At 39.6% G+C, this 17,885-nt stretch overlaps 1 protein-coding gene across 1 annotated transcript in view; it reads right to left on the bottom strand.

Annotated features, from left to right (window-relative positions):
• Positions 1-17,885, bottom strand: part of BBOX1 (gamma-butyrobetaine hydroxylase 1) — a 66,447-nt gene that overhangs the window by 21,311 nt on the left and 27,251 nt on the right. The window contains exon 3 of the mRNA XM_019975726.2: positions 17,594-17,792. Coding sequence (XP_019831285.1) covers positions 17,594-17,792 — 199 coding nt within the window. The remainder of the gene's footprint in view (positions 1-17,593; positions 17,793-17,885) is intronic.

Genomic DNA, 17,885 nt, shown 5'->3' with positions numbered 1-17,885 from the left:
AGGATTTGAAATAGCCCAACTGTAATTCCATCACCTCCTCTAGCTTTGTTCGTAGTGATGCTTTCTAAGGCCCACTTGACTTCACATTCCAGGATGTCTGGCTCTAGGTGAGTGATCACACCATCATGATTATCTGGGTCGTGAAGATCCTTTTTTGTACAGTTCTACCACCAAATTGTTTTCCACAGCAGCTCAACCATTTTACATTATCACCAGCAATGTGTGACGGTTCCAGTGTCTCCACATCCTCACTCTACTTGTTTTCTTTCTTTTTTTTAAATTAAGTTATTATAACTATCTTAGGATGTGAAGTGGTAGCTCATGGTTTTGCTTTGTAATACCCTAATGGCTAATGATGTTGAGCAACTTTTCCTTGGAAGATGGAAACAATGGGTAATTGGAAGGAAGCTGTGTCTCAAAATAAACCAAAGTTGGTCACCATATACACATGCCATTTTATTGTTGTTACAATGTCCACCTATTATACTATGTTCATGAGTGAGTGACTGAAAGTTGATTAATCTTGTCTGACTCTTTGAGACCCCATGGACTATACTGTCCATGGAATTCTCCAGGCCAGAATACTGGAGTGGGTAACTATTCCCTTTTCCAGGGGATATTCCCAACCCAGGGACTGAACCCTGGTCTCCTGCATTGCAGGTGGGTTCTCTACCAGCCAAGCCACCAGGGAAGCCCTTATGTTTATAGTCATGAAATCATTTTCAATAACTATATATTGAGCAAATGTATTTGATTCCATGTATTGTTTTAGCATTAGAAATATAGCTGGGAACAAAAAGGACAAACAAGTAATTACCAAATCTAATATCAGGTAGAGATAAGTGCTACAAAGAAAATAAAGCAAGTTAAGGAGACAGAGAATGGGGCCAGAAGAACATCATGGTAGAAATGATGCTTTGGGAAGTACTCTAGAAAGAGCTGAAATTTTTCATAGAGGCCTGAATTAAATAAAGGAAGGAGAATGTGAATTTCTGAGAGAGGTATTTGAGGCAAGGAAATGTGAAATGAAAAGGTTGGGCTTCTTCCCCATTCTCTGAGATTGAGGATGAAATTAGCTATTTTGGTCTTTTTTTTTTTTTTTCTCATTTAAATTTAGGGTGGAAAGCCTGGTGTATCTTTCATTAACGATTAAAGAGTCATCTACATGTGGCCATGAACTGGAAAGAAACCTAGTGAAAGGAAAAGAGGGTATATACAGCATGCTGCTGCTCATTTCAAGTATGAGTCAGGCAATCCATTATATCATCATGACTATAGCCAAGAAATACATGTTCTCTATGAAGTTCATGTCATTCCACGGCCCATATATAATACAGATTCAGACTATTGTCAACATCAGCACTCCAAGAATAACCAACATGTAGTAAGGGATTTAAGGATACAAAAAAAGTAATTGTATCGAGTTTTAGAAGACATAAGATCCTCTAAGAAGATGATGCTGTTGACACTGTCAGGAGGAAATGACTTTATTTAGATTTTCTCCCCTAGAGTGATGATGGTTTTGCATTGATCCATCTACATTCTCTTTCCTGATTGCTCCTATGATCAAGGGTAGAGGAACCAAGTTTTTCTGTGGCCAGAGCTGGCTGAGATTCAAGGTGTGAACTTCAGCCAGGGAACAGAGCTTTTCTTTGACACTAACTGGCTTCCACAGAGATGAGGCTTGTGACTTGGCCTCTTCAGAGCACTTCTCCAGCCCTCTGAGCTAACTGGCAGGGGATAATAAACATTTTTTAGCCCTTAAGTGTCTTAGGCACGGTATGGGATGTATAGCCTAAAAGTCTACACTCACACATAATGATAAATCCCAGGAAAGGAGTTTGCCAGTTCCAAGAATAAAACATTCTCTTAATAGTTATAGCATAAGTCTGGAAAAATCTTAGAAATGTCATTTGATCTACCTTTCGACCTCCTTATAGAAATGAATCACGCCAGGAAGGCTGCTGCTGATTGTCTATGACTCTAAGTTTTCACTTATCCTTTTCAAATCCAAATCTCCAATAAAACACAGCAGAAATAAATGCAAACATGATGCACTGGCCAATGTAAAAAGCATTTTTTAAAAGCCCACTTGTGGGCCTTAGTGAGATTAGGGTGTATTTACAAATGCACCTCTCATTAGTGATATATTCTTCGGATCTAAGTAAGGCAACAACTAAAGCAGATTATCAGGAGTTATGATGCAACAGAAGTGGAGCACCAGATTGTTCTAAAGCTGGGGAAGCAGGCTCAGTGTAGCATCTGTATCCAGTGGTATAGACCTGCTTGGCATTGCCCTGGGGCAGGTAATTGTCACTGAATGAATAATACTGATTTTGCCAAAGTGAAAGTGAAGTTGCTCAATCGTGTCCGACTCTTTGCGACCCCATGGATTGTAGCCTACCAAGCTCCTCTGTCCATGGGATTTTCCAGGCCAATAGTATTGGAGTGGATTGCCATTTCCTTCTCCAGGGCATCTTCCTGACCCAGGGATCGAACCCAGGTCTCCCGCATTATAGACAGACACGTTACCATCTGAGCCACTGGGGAAGTTTTTGCCAAAGACTACATTAAATAAACCTATGTATTTTCACTGAGCTGTTCATGTCATTCTAAACATTTATTAGTAATTAGAGCTTTCCCTTATATTTTTCATCTATTCAAGAGTTTGTTAAAAGCTTCTGTACATTAAAATCATGATTTTAAGACAGTATTTCATGGAATTGGTTTGAGTGCTAATTTACTAGATTTACCCTAATCTAAATGACCATTCATAGATACTATGGTATTTCATAATATTAATAGTGTTTTGTGATGAATTTGAATCCTTCAATATGTATGGAATGCTGAAGTTTAGCTTTTGATAGATCTTTTTTCTTTATACTCTTGGTGATGAATTTATACTCTTTTGGTTAGTGGCTCATACTTGGAAGATCAAGCTGAATTCATTTGTAATCTTTTTCTTTTTTGAAGTAGTACTTATATGAAAGGATGTTCTAAACCTGCCACCTAGATTTATTGTCCCTAGCAGCTACAACCTCTGATACTGCAAGTTCTTCTGGTCAGATTAAGAAAGAATGCCCTTTTTGAAACATCATTATATATCCCATTGGGTCAAAAATATAATGGTCATGTATTGTTTCTGTTTTTAAATTTTAACATGGAAAATGCTCTTCTAGCTAAAATAAACTAAAAAGTTGTATAGTTAACCATCCAAAGGAATATCCTATTGCTTATTATTTCTAACTATATTTGTGACATTTCCACATGTGACTTCCTGGATGTAGTCACTCTTTAGACCTCTAGTTACTTATGTTTCCAGTACTATTTTTAGGGACATACTAGTGGCCAGGAACTGAGGATGTAGAATTGAGTAGACATGGTACTTGTACCTCATGAAACTGATAGTCTATGGGGAAGACAAATTAGTGTGATTTATCTTCCAAAGTTAACTTACAAGATGTTATGAAAGTAAAGAAATGACCATCAAGTAGAGACATGAAGATCGGGTAGGATTTACCTAGAAGCATAAGGGTCATCTATAAACAAAGCTAGTGGGGGTGATGGAATTACAGTTGAGCTATTTCAAATCCTAAAAGATGATGCTGTGAAAGTGCTGCACTCAATATGCCAGCAAATCTGGAAAACTCAGCAGTGGCCACAGGACTGGAAACGGTCAGTTTTCATTCCAATCCCAAAGAAAGGCAATGCCAAAGAATGCTCAAACTACTGCACAATTGCACTCATCTCACACACTAGTAAAGTAATGCTCAAAATCCTTCAAGCCAAGCTTCAACAATATGTGAACTTCTAGATGTTCAAGCTGGGTTTTAGAAAAGGCAGAGGAACCACAGGTCAAATTGCCATTTGCTGGATCATCGAAAAAGCAAGAAAGTTCCAGGAAAACATCTATTTCTGCTTTATTGATTATGCCAAAGCCTTTGACTGTGTGGATCACCATAAACTGTGGAAAATTCTGAAAGAGATGGGCATACCAGACCACCTGACCTGCCTCTTGAGAAACCTGTATGCAGGTCAGGAAGCAACAGTTCGAACTGGACATGGAACAACAGACTGGTTCCAAGTAGGAAAAGGAGTACGTCAAGGCTGTATATTGTCACCCTGCTTATTTAACTTATATGCAGAGTACATCATGAGAAATGCTGGGCTGGATGAAGCACAAGCTGAAATCAAGATTGCTGGGAGAAATATCAATAACCTCAGATATGCAGATGACAGAACTAAAGAGCCTCTTGATGAAAGTGAAAGAGGAGAGGGAAAATGTTGGCTTAAAGCTCAACAGTCAAAAAACAAAGATCATGGCATCTGGTCCCATTACTTCATGGCAAATAGATGGAGAAACAGTGGAAACAGTGTCAGACTTTACTTTTTTGGGCTCCAAAATCACTGCAAATAGAGACTGCAGCCATGAAATAAAAAGATGCTTACTCCTTGGAAGGAAAGTTATGACCAACCTAGACAGCATATTAAAAAGCAGAGACATTACTTTGCCAACAAAGGCCCATCTCATCAAGGCTATGGTTTTTCCAGTAGTCATATATGGATGTGAGAGTTGAACTCTCAAGAAAGCCAAGCACCTAAGAATTGGTGCTTTTGAACTGTGGTGTTGGAAAAGACTCTTGAGAGTCCCTTGGACTGCAAGGAGATCCAACCAGTCCATCCTAAAGAAAATCAGTCCTGGGTGTTCATTAGAAGGACTGATGTTGAAGCTGAAACTCCAATACTTTGGCCACCTGATGTGAAGAGCTGACTCATTTTGAAAGACCCTGATGCTGGGAAAGATTGAAGGTGAGAGGAGAAGGGAATGACAGAGGATGAGATGGTTGGATGGGATCACTGACTCAATGGAGATGACTTTGAGTAAACTCCAAGAGTTGGTGATGGACAGGGAGGCCTGGCGTGCTGCAGTCTATGGGGTTGTAAAGAGTTGGACATGACTGAGCAATTGAACTGAATTGATAAGGGTCATCACAGCCAGAAAAAAATAGCTTATGAGAAGTGGAGGGAGAGAATACGGTCTATCAGAGGATGAGAGAGAGGATGTCAAGTGGTCTGGACCAAGAGGATTTGCTCCATGGCTGTTCTTGGCTTCCTTTCACATTTCTGATTCTCTTATAGCCCTGCAAAGTCTTACAAAAAAATCTCATTCTATTAGGGTATAGAGATGGGCCCTCCAAAGCCATAATACATGGTATCAGCAATTGTGTAGGAGGAAGCAGAGAGAAGGTTCTAGATATCTGATGGATTTGGAAAATTCCCAAATCACAAACATGTTCACTGGAAAGTGCAGTGGGGCAATTTGCGAATGCCAATTAAGTCTGGGAGAGGTTTTTCACATTCCAGTATGGCTTAATACAGGAGGTCTATGGTAAGGAGTTGGAATAGTCTGGGCCCCATAAACTCTAAAAACTTACCAAACTCCCTTCCATGATAAAGCTCCCTTCCAAGAAAAAGACCCTAAATTGAATATTACAGGGACAAAGGACAAAGATCTGGATGAAAGCAAAGAGAAGGACTAGGAGAAGGAGAAAAAGAATATTATCAGACATCACTGTGATATCTGGCATAAAACCATAAATTACAAAAGATTTCTGAATCATATACCCTTTTAACAGTTAAGAAAACAAATTTTTTATAAAAATGAGCAACATAGAAATGATTAAGTTTTAGTTTCATATTTATTTTTTAAAGGGAAAGAATAAATCAAAATAGCACACCCACAGACAATATGTACCAGAAGGATATGACCCCAAAAGATGAGCATAAAATATTATAATTATCCCTATTTCTAATTTGTTTTCTACATATAATTACTTCTGATGAATCCAGAAAACTGATACACTACATGAAAGAATAACTCACATAAGAATTAGAAACTAAAAATGGGGCAGTATACTCAGAAAGGAAAAAAATTAAAATTTTTTTAAAAAAGGAGGGCTAAATTAGAAGAAATGCAAGATCAAATAAGCATAACAAATAATGCCTTTAGATAGCTAGAGGATGAAAGGGAGAAGAATTTAAATGTCAAAAAGAGGGAAGAGATAAGAAGTACTGGAGAGAAAGTAACAAATTAAGATTTTGATATATGGCAAAACCAATACAACATTGTAAAGTTAAATAAAATAAAATTTAAAAAAATAAAAATTAAAAATAAAATTAAAAAAAAAGAGGATAGGCAAAGAAGATTTAAAATATACATAATAGATGTCCTCAAAAGAAGAAACCCAAATTAAAAAACAGAAAGTTCTGGAAACTACAATTTTAAAAAGGCTTAAAATTAAAAAAGTTATATTTGACACTTTGCATTGAAAGATCGTCAAACACTCTCTGAAAACGTTGCCTCAGAGCAACCAACACCAAGACATAGTCTATAAAATCAGTACTCTTGAAAAAAAAAAATCTTCTGAGGGGATCTAGGTAGAAATACCAAATTACTTATAAGGAAAAGAAATTACTAATAAAATCATATGGACATATTAGAGATGTTATAAGCCAAGAATTTTATATTTAGCCAAGCTGATTTTCAAGTATAAAGTTCTTAAGCTGCTTTCAACATGCAAGAATTCAGAGAATATTGTTCCCATGAGTTCTTCCAGAGAAATTTACAAGAGGATGGGCTTCAGGCAACTAAAGTGAATAGAAATACATTGGTGTAGCACTGGTGCTGATGAGCAAATTTATATTTACAAAAAGAATCAATTGTTAGGTAAGGAAAAAAGGTATCAGAAAACTAAAAAGTTGGGAATCCAAACTTTAGTGATAAGGGAGTCACACTGGGGTGATCATACTTTAAACTAGAAAAATATGTAAGTGAATATGGTAGTGAATACCTTAAAATTCAAGGGAGCTATTCCATGGGGGGCGAAAAGGAAGGTTTGTGATTGGTTAGGACTTGTGGGTGGGTTGTAGAGTGGCTGCCAGTGTTCTATTTCTTGACCTGGATGGTATTTAAGAGTGTTTGCCTTAGTAATTCATTAAACTATACATTTGTTTTATGTGATTTTTCTCTATCCATATTATATTCTACCATGAGAAGTATTTTTTTTTTATCCTCTATTTTTAAAGGTTAATAATACTCTCAGCAATCAAGTTGAAGATGGGCTTGAAGATGGGATTCCCAGGTGACTTAGTGGTAAAGAATCTTCCTGCCAATGAATGAGATGAGGGTTTGATTCCTGGGTCGGGAGGATTCTGTGGAGGAGGAAATGGCAACCCATTCCCGTATTCTTGACTGAAAAAAAGCCCATGGACAGAGGAGCCTGGCAGGCTGCAGTCCATGGGGTCATGAAGAATTGGACAAATGGCACCCCACTCCAGTACTTTTGCCTAGAAAATCCCATGGACGGAGGAGCCTGGTAGGCTGCAGTCCATGGGGTCGCTAAGAGTCGGACACGACTGAGCGACTTCACTTTCACTTTTCACTTTCATGCATTGGAGAAGGAAATGGCAACCCACTCCAGTGTTCTTGCCTGGAGAATCCCAGGGACGGGGGAGCCTGGTGGGCTGCCGTCTATGGGTCGCACAGAGTCAGACACGACTGAAGAGACTTAGCAGCAGCAGCAGCAGGGGACTGAACACACATAAATGATAGGAAGATGACAACTACCTTTAAAAACATAAGCAGTTACAGCAATTTGCTTCAAAGTTCAAAAGGCCTTCATTATAAAAAACTTAGAATGCAATCCATTGCAAAAAAAAAAAAAATCTATGAGAATTCCACATTAAGCATATATAACGGTTTTTTGGGGGGTTGGGGGATGGAAAACTGCTTAATTTATTTCACCAGAGCAAGAACTGGATGATAGTTTAATTAATAATGTGAAAGATTAAAATATAAACTTAATCTTTTCTTGTAACAAGTTATCTGATTCTTTGTCAATTGTCATTTCCCCTTTGCATAAACAGTTGGCTATAATTTGAGCTTAATAGAGAAGAAGGGAAGGAATGAATATTCTGATGCTGTCATTATGGTTTAGTTTGAGGACTTTCCACATAGGGCTGTCAAATTACTTTCCTGCCTCTGGGCTTGCAATACAAGTAGAAGCCACATTTGATAGTCAATGATTATTATGGCACTAGGAACTGAGAAAATGTTAATAACAACAAACCACCCATAGTAGCATGGTGTACAGGCAAGATTGCAGACTACTGAATCAAGTAAAGCTGAGTTAGCAACTGATTGTTCTGCTTCAGTTTCCTTACCTTTAAAATGGGGATAATGATTCTTATCAGAATTGTCAAGATTCAAGATCATGATGTAGAGCACGGAGTTCAATACTTAGCACATAAAAGGTGCTTAATGGAAAATTATTTTCTCACATCTCAGTAACAGCAGCTGCTGGTCTTGACATCATAGAGTATTACCAAGGAGGTAACGGGGATCGGAGGGCTTGTGGAGAAGCAACTGCTTTATTAGGGTAGCTTACAAATTTCCTCAAGTGATTTCTAGAGGAGCATGAGACAGAGAAGTTATTTTTCCTTTCATTCATGAGATGACCTCATACTCAAGTGGTTTTGCTGGCATTAACTGCAAAACCTAATATTACAGAAGGAACTCCAGGGACTAGCTCTTGGCTGATAACATAAACTGGGATTCACAATGGCTGAAACAACTTAGCATGCTGTCCTGCTTAGGAAACCCTAATACTCAGAAGAGTACACATTTTAAATACCCACCCTCCCATCCTCAAATACTGTGCTAAATTTAAAACAACTCACTAAGAAATCTCAGTGCAAAATGTTCACAAAGTAGGATGAAATTACAACTCAATTCAGAACTCAGACAAGATTTCTTTGTTTTCTTCTCAAGTCTGAATTGCTTCTAGATTGGTCTTTTCTAACTCAGAAGCCATTTTTATCCAAGAAGGGCTGTGTGGTTTTCTGAAGCAATTGCTTGGCTAGAAACTTCAGCAAAATGGGTAAACTTGATTTTCCTTTCCCTTCTCAGTCCCACACTTTAGAAAAGAAATGTTTTATAGTAACATGTACATCAAACAAGCAGCTGTTTCAAAGTCAGATTTGGAGGGAGTACTAACAGTAGGAGTAATTTCTAAGGGTCCAGATGCCAAATAATCATATTTTCACTCATACATCCTCAATCTCTAAAACAAGTTAATGTGTGAAATGCTGCTGGGCTGGCTTACAGAAATGCTAGCAGAAATCCAGTGAATGCTGGATGGGAGATATATTTGTTTTCCCCAGAGGCCACTTCAATATTGCTAATTCTTAACTGGCCTGGCTGGTGTATTTGACAAACAGCCCAACAGAAACATTTGCTGTTTGATATTTTTTGATTCATCTGATGAAGCCTGCATGCAAGGCACTCATGCAGATGCAAGTGTCAGCAGTAATAGTAGCATTTTACATTTTTTTCCAGCAACTTTTCATCCAAAGGCCTCGAAGAGCCTGATTGGTATTAAAACACTCCCTTAGAAAAGAGAAACAAGTCCTCACTAGAAGAGAATGATAGAACTCTGGGAAATTACATGAGAAGTTTAGACTAATTTTTCACCTACAAATAGGCGGTGGTGAAGCCATGATTAAGCTCTGTTTCCTTATTGGTCCTGTGGGCAGCTCTCAGGGCAGTAAGGCAATACAGACGGTCTGGGGTGTTCAGTCCTTAATTCTTTCCTAAACTTTTTGAAATGAAGTGTTTCAAAATATTTATATTTTCCCACTACAGTTTGTGACCTTATAAGTTTTATTCAATATTTATATCACGTTCATGCTTGTCTCTACAAGATAAAAATTGGCTACCACCAAAATCCAGAAATTTCTTTTCTTTTATTTCTTTCTTACCATCTTTATTTTGCTCCTGATGTTACTGTTCCAGAAAAATGTATTATTAATCTTATTAGTCTAATCCTTGTTGCATGTGTTACTGCATCTTGCTTGTGCTAGAAAATAAAACATTCTTGGAAAGAAGAAAGAACTGAACTTCTGGAAAGGAATCTTGCTAGCTAAGGTTGAAATTTGTGTTCTCTTCTGGTTGACTTTCTAGTGAGTTGTTCATGAGGTTAATTTTCTAACTGAGGACTGATAAATGTCGATAATGCTAAAAAAGAATTTTTGATGTCTTGATCAAATGGAATTCCTTAACATCATAGCTTATATTCCCTCTCATTAACATTTCCTGAGAGATAAATGTGTGTGAAGCACCAAGCTAGTTCTAAAGAAAGGTGATGGCCTGATCAGGCCACCATTCCTACCTGAAAGAAGTTCAGTATGACAGTAGCAATGGCAATGAATAAACTTATTGTCAAAGGTTATCCTGGCTAGTAGTAGCAGCCAGATAACTAGTGAATACATGAGGCTAATGGTAAACACTTTAGAAAATACGATGTTGAATCCTCCTCCCCTACCCCATCTCTATCACACACACACGTTAGTTGTCCAATTAACTAGAGAAGGAACTCTCAGGTTATGTTTTTGCCTTTTTAGGGAAGACCATCTGAACTTCTCAGTGTCGTCATATATTTTAGAGTTTCAAAAGACAATGACCAGCAAACATTACTACAGTCCAACAAGCAGTAGTGATATCTTACAACAGAATAGTTCACTTTTTTCCACACTATGCATTATCCATAACAATGGAATTTCTTACAAGAAACAGGAAAATGCCTAACTAGATGCTATGAATATACAGATATTTCAACTCTCTTTTCTGGATAAGCCATTCAGAATGCAAAACTGGCTCCTAGGAAGTAGAGTAAAGTACTTATTAATATTTTGTTTTCTTCTAATGCCCAGGATTGAGAATGAGGTGCTGGTAGAGCTGAGGCTGGGAAAGGGGTTCTCTCCCCTAGAGTCGCAGAGGCTGCTAGAGCAAGGGAAGATGTAGTGTGAGTGGTGGTTAGAATAGAGGAAGAGAAAGATGAGTAGGCCAAGCAAGAAGGGCACGAAAGACTGAAAAGGAGCCAAGAACAGAGGACTTGGAACAGGTTGTTTGTAGACAGGATTAAGGCAGGGAGATGGAAAAGTGAGGGAGGTGCATGCCAGAAAGAAGGTGAAGCGTGAAGGGGGAAAAGCAATCCTAGCAAAGTGAGAAAAGAACTATGGCTGTAGTTGTTCCTTTGCCAGCTTCTTTGGTGGATAAAATGGTTTGCATATATGTTGAGTTAGCTTGTGGTGGGGAGAAGGAGCTGTACGGAATTATACAGTTGTAGTTAAATATGTATGTATTAATATCACATCTATTTATACACTGGTAGCATGGCAACCCACTCCAGTGTTCTTGACAGGGGAGCCTAGTGGACTGCTGTCTATGGGGTCGCACAGAGTAGGACGTGACTGAAGCGACTTAGCAGCAGCAGCAGCAGCCGCAGCAGCAGCCTGTGCAAATTTGAGGAGCCCTGGCTTCCTTCTCTCCAGTTGGCATATTAATAGCTGAATATCACCCCATTATCACCATGCTTTCAGCAGACCAGGAGAGCACCATCCTTTAGCTCTGTGCTACCTTTTAATTACTGTTGGCATATATTGCCTGTCTTGTTCCCTCATATGTAATGCCAAAAGTCGAGGACTCCTTGATAGTTTATTCCTCAGTTTTATGGGATATGTATTGTTCTATGAGCTTCCCTTGTGGCTCAGCTGGTAAAGAATTCACTTGCAATGTGGGAGACCTGGGTTCAATCCCTGGGTTGGGAAGATCCCCTGGAGAAGGGAAAGGCTACCCACTCCAGTACTCTGGCCTGGAGAATTCCGTGGACTGTATAGTCCATGGGGTCACAAAGAGTCGGACACAACTGAGTAACTTTCACTAATTGTTCTACATTATCTGGATGAAGTCAACTCAACTATTTACATTCATCCACATACAAGAATTGGAGAAGGAAATGTCAACACACTCCAGTATTCTTGCCTGGATGATCCCATGGACAGAGGAGGCTGGCAAGGCTACAGTCAGCCCATGGGATCACAAGAGTTGGGCACAGCTGAGAGACTAAACCACCAGCACCACATACAAGAATCACCAAAGATAATTTTGCATAAGTAGAAACCCAAATCTGGCTCAGAACCAAATGCTGGTGTGGTGTTTTGCACATGGCAAAGTATTCAATTGTTGCATGGATGTGTAGGACAATACCACCAACCAAGACATTCTCTTTCATTGATTAGACTTATTTTCAGATTCACTCTATGGGATGCTTCCTTGAATGCTTTATTCTACTTGACAGTGGCAGTGGAGTGTAATTTACAATGACTATTTCCCATTGGTTAAATTATGTCATAAAAGTCATATAATTTCTTCAATAAAGAAAAGATCCAGAAAGCTATTTTTATCCCTTTGGGGTGGGGGTCAGGGACGTGGGATGAGGTTTTTGGCCTTAACTTTGTAAAAACTATGTTGCCTCAAGTCAAAGGTTTAAATCCTCCTGAAAATGTTATCTTTTTACATACTACTCCACATGTATAAATATTTGACAAAACTGACAATGGGAGTTTCTTTACCAAATCTTTTTCTTTAAAGATTTCATCATTAAGGCAGTAAGCTTACTGAGCATTTCACACGGCTGCATGAAAAAATATCATCTAGATGACGCATGGTTAAAAAAATGACAAGTATCTGAGAAAATACACATGTGGAACATGATGTAAGCTTTACCCTCAAAGCTGTTGCCATTTTGATTCAGGTGAATATAATTTTATAATTATGAAATCCTCTAATAATTATTGCATTCATCTACTGCCTTACAGTCCTTTTAAACCTAGGTGAGAATTTATTCATTAAATATTTATTCCTTGCCTACTATATACTGAGACTACACAAAGTTCTGGAATCTACTATTTTTATTTATCCAGCCAATCATATAAGAATGGAGAGAACAGTCAGAACCCCAAATCAGATACTATAATTCTCAGTTTCAATTCAGTTCAGTTCAGTCGCTCAGTCGTGTCCGAACTAGTAACCCTATTTGAAAGGAAAAGTACTAGGTGGGTATTAGTTTCCCAAGGCAAGCAAGTGTGAAATAGTAAGCTATTGTTGTTTTTGGCATGTGAGTAAGAGTAGAAACCAGGCTCTTGAAAAATCTAGGGAAAGCAAAGTTTACCTTTAACATTCCCCATTTTCCTTTCTCTGTCCCTCTCATACATTTGGCAGTCCCTCGTCTCCATTATTTATTGCCTTCATTTATTCTTTCCGTTCACTCACCAACCAGTTATTTTTCAAACAAGTGTAAGGCCAGAAGACAAATAAAGATATGAAAGGGAGAGACCCTGTATAAGGCAGCTACGGATTATGTTATAAAGTTGTCACGTCCAGGCATTACCACAGTACCAAGAAGAACATGACAAGTTCTGTTTAGTTACATAATTGTGAGAATTCAGAGGTTGTAAAGAACCCAAGCTCTATATCAACTGAGACCTGCCTTTTCTTGAACTACCCTTTCTCTCAACCAGAGGCTTAAGACCTTTGATGCAAATAAGTATCACCTGCTGAGTTTTAAAATTCCTGCTACCCAGGCCAAATCCAAGTCTTGTTTAAAAAAAAAACAAAAAACTCTGGAGATGGGACTCAGATGTTTTTTTTTTTTTTTTTTTAATTGTCTATTCCACTGTGCAGCCTAGGTTGAGAAACATTGTCCTAAATATCTCTTCTTTTAAAAAATCTCATGTTACCCTAACTTCAATATAGAAAAGGCAAATAACTTTGGGGAAAACATTAGTTTTCTCATTCTATTGACAACCCCCCTCCCAAAGCAAATAAGCAAACAAAATCTAAGCTACAACAACAATAGCAGCAACAGCAAAACTGTTTTCTGTAAATTCTTGAAGTTGGGGATTAGAAATTACCAAAAATAAAAAAACAACAAAAAAAGAGATTTTGGTTATCATTAGTGGAAAAAGAAGCAAAGTAGAAAGAAAGGCATGTCGTGGAGTGTGGTATAGTTGGAGAGTCTTAGGGAAGACATTTGCTGAAGGTGAGATTTAGTAGGCAACCTATTTGGTCAGGGCATCCCAGGTGGCGCTAGTGGTAAAAAACCTGCCTGCCAATGCAGGGGGTATCATAGATGCAGGTTCCATCCCTAGGTTGGGAATATCCCTTGGAGGGGGACACAGCAACCCACTCCAATATTCTTGCCTGGAGAATTCCATGGACAGAGAAGCCTGGCAGGCTACAGTCCACAGGGGACTCACGTGGAGTCGGACACGACCCTGCCCACACACAATTTGGTCAGACGCAAAGATCTTGGACAAAGGAAGTGGAAGAGTAGTAGGAAGTCTGATTTGTTTGGACAACAAGCCTTTAGTGTTTAGTCCAGTAAATTGCTCAATATGAGATTGGTGGCTGAGTTATTAAGACTTTGACAAACAAAACAAAACACAAGCCATGAATCAGGACTAAGAATCTGACCCTTAGTGTGATGGATGGAGGTGGGAGTTAGGCAAGTGTAACAGAGCCCCCAAATTTGGCCACTGTAATGAAATTATGAAATGTGTTGGCATCAATGCAAAAGTCTGGTGTCAGCAAGTAAAAATGAAGTAAAACAACATAGAAAAGATTGGTTTTGAAGTGATCTATTTACCTCCAGTGCCTGAAAGCATCTTTTTCATATTCTTCCTTCATATTGTTATTGTTACTGAGGTAGATTAGGAAGCCCAGGGCTTGAACAGACCCAGATTCTAGCTTTGGTTCCTTATTTTCTATCTGTAGGACCTTGGGGGTATAGTTTAGTTCTCTGGGCCCCAGTTTCCAAAAGGAACTCAGAGATAACATTTATTTCAAAAAGTTGTGAAAAATAAAGACCAAATAATACAGTCGAAGCTGTTAATAATTTCAAGACTCTTTCTCCTTTGTCTGTTTCAACTGCTGTTATCTCTGAAGTTGCTCTGTTGTGTCTGACTCTTTGCGACCCAGTGGACTGTAGCCTGCCAGGCTACATCCACCATCCATGGGATTTTCCAGATAAGAATACTGGAGTGCAATTCCAGGCAAGAATATTTCCTTCTCTAGGGGATCTTCCCAACCCAGGGATAGAACCTGGGTCTTCCACACTGCAGGCAGACTCTTTACCATCTGAATGCACCCGATCTCATCTGATCTTGGAAGCGAAGCAGGGTCAGGCCTGGTTGCTGCTGCTGCTGCTGCTAAGTTGCTTCAGTTGTGTCCGACTCTGTGTGACCCCATAGACGGCAGCCCACCAGGCTCCCCTATCCCTGGGATTCTCCAGGCAAGAACACTGGAGTGGGTTGCCATTTCCTTCTCCAATGCATGAAAGTGAAAAGTGAAAGTGAAGTCGCTCAGTTGTGTCCGACTCCTAGGGACCCCATGGACTGCAGCCCACCAGGCCCCTCCATCCATGGGATTTTCCAGGCAAGAGTAATGGAGTGGGGTGCCATTGCCTTCTCTAAAGGCAGCTTCAATTCTTGCAGATGTAGAGCAGATAAAAATTTTGTACAACAAATTTGCTGATAGTAGTTGTAACTTCCTGGGGTGGGAATGGAGACTAGGTAATTCAAGCTTAAACATGATAGTCTTCTTCCATGAATAAACTTGTTCAAATCACTGGGGACTGAATATTTTTAAAACTTTTAAATTTGTTTTATTTTTGGCTGCTCTGGGTTTCACTGCTGTTCATGAGTTTTTCTGTAGTTACAGTGAGTGGGGGCTACTCTTTGTTGTGATGCATGCGTTTCTCACAGCAGTTTCTTCTCCTGGTGTGGAGCACGGGCCCTAGGGCACACGGGCTTCAGTAGATGAGGCACGTGGCTCCGTAGTTTCAGTTCCCGGGCTCTAGAGTGCAGGCTCAGTGGTTGTGGCACACGGGCTAAGTTACTCCATGGCATGTGGGATCTTCCCGGGCCAGGGATCAAAAAATGTGTCCCCTGCACTGGCATGCAGATTCTCACCCCTGTACCACCAGAGAAGTCTGATTGAAGATTTTTGACCTTCTGATTACCTGCAGATGAGGTCTCGCCCTTGATTAGCTGACCTAGGGGCAAAGTCAAAGACTGGCAGGGCCTTGCAGGTCTGAGGCAGGAGTGGGGACAGAATGTGTGAAACTGGGGTGTGGAATGTGCTCACTTCAGGATTCAGCCTTTATATATATATATATTATATATCCTGCAGGTTGTTGGCAAGCAGGGGGTTAAGCTCAGTTGTTGCTATATTTGATTTTTCAAGAAAAGTCAGACCCATATTTAATGTAAACTCTCCCAGTTTTTGATGGGAGATGACTAATTTCATTTTCTTTCAACGTTATGTGGGCCAAACAAAACACATCTGAATACTGCCTGTGTGCTACCAGCCTGCGACCTTTGCGTTTTGGAGGTCCTTTTCGCTTTTAGTGCCCTCTACTCTGAGCCCAAGAATAAGTGTATTCATCTCAAATGACAGGCTTACCCTAATGAATGCCCCCATTTCCAGATAAGTGTTTCCCGTTGTTAGTGTTTTATTATCCATAATTAATGTTACCTTCCAGGCACTTCTTATGCAAACAGCCTTTTGTTCCAAAGTTAAAATCGATTATAATATTTCCTGTTACTTGCTAAAGTGTGTAGATTTAATTTTCTGCTCGTTAGTTTTATCTAACACATCTGCTGGCTGGTTTCACTTCCTCAGGGCCCAACTTAATTTTGCACCAACTCTTGGGAGGTAAAACTTAATCAACTTTCACTTTTGTAAAGCTGAATATTTTTAAAACATGTTGCAGAAATAGTCTTCTATCTCACCTGTTGTGGACTGAATGGTGTCCTCCCCAAATTCATATGATGAAGTGCTGACCTTCAGTGTGACTATATTTGGAGTAAGAGCCTCTAAGGAGGTGATTAAGGTCAAATGAAATTTTTTTTTTTTTTGGACCAGGGATTGAATCCAGGCCCTCTGAAGTGAGAGTGTGGAGTCCTAATCACTGGACTGACAGGGAACTCCAGGTTAAATGAAATCTCAATGGTGGAGCCCTAGTCCAATAGGACTGATGTCCTTATAAGAGGAAGAGATACCAAGAGTACAGATACCCAGAGGAAAGGCCATATGAAGATACAGTGACAAAGCAGCCAACTGCAAGGAGGAGAGTGTTCACCAAGAACCACACCTGCCAATGTACGTGTGTGCTCACTCAGTTGGGTCTGACTCTGTGACCCTGTGGAGTGTTGCCCACCAGGCTCCTCTGTCCATGGGATTTCCCAGGCAAGAATTCTGGAGTGGGTTGCCATTTCTTCCTCCAGGGGATCTTCCCAATCCAGGGATCAAACCCAAATCTCCTGCATCTCCTACACTGGAGGTAGATTTTTTACCATTGTATCACCTGCAAAGCCCATAGCTGCCAAGACCTTGATCTTGGACTTCAGCCTTCAGAACTGGGAGGAAATAAACTTCAGCTGTTTAAGCCACCCAATCTGTGATATTCTGTTGTGGTGGCCTTAACAAACGAACCCTTGACCTTTAACTACCCTATCTTTGGTGTCTGATGTCATTCCAGTCATGCTCAGAGAAATCCCACTTTAGACTCTCATTTTACTTCCTGTTCAAAACAGTGTAGACATTTTTATATCATCAATCAAGAGTCCTCTGCCTGAGAAATATATCCAACTCTCTCTGTCATGGCAGAATACCAACTATTTGGTGACTCACCCGTAAAATGTGAGATAAAGGAAACCAATCCTTTTCCCGAGTTTTAAAACTTCTCCTCGTTTGTCAGCTGCTCCTGTGAGTCGCACGATGCCGACCTTCTTGAGGCTGGAGAGCCACCTGTATGCGTGCTCATCATCTTTTAAAACATCTTCAAAATCCAGAGTAGGCAGCTGGAACTCTGAGCCCCAGTACTGACACTCTGTGAATTATGAAAAAGGAGAAACCAGTGTTAAAAACACTGTTTTTAACATACAATGAGAACTTCAGAGAAGGAACTAGTTCATTGAAGCTG

This window comes from Bos indicus, chromosome 15 (assembly GCF_029378745.1).
Source record: "Bos indicus isolate NIAB-ARS_2022 breed Sahiwal x Tharparkar chromosome 15, NIAB-ARS_B.indTharparkar_mat_pri_1.0, whole genome shotgun sequence".
Taxonomy (NCBI): domain Eukaryota; kingdom Metazoa; phylum Chordata; class Mammalia; order Artiodactyla; family Bovidae; genus Bos; species Bos indicus.
The sequence above is the reverse complement of the archived record's forward strand: the minus strand, read 5'-3'. Positions and strand labels throughout refer to the sequence as shown.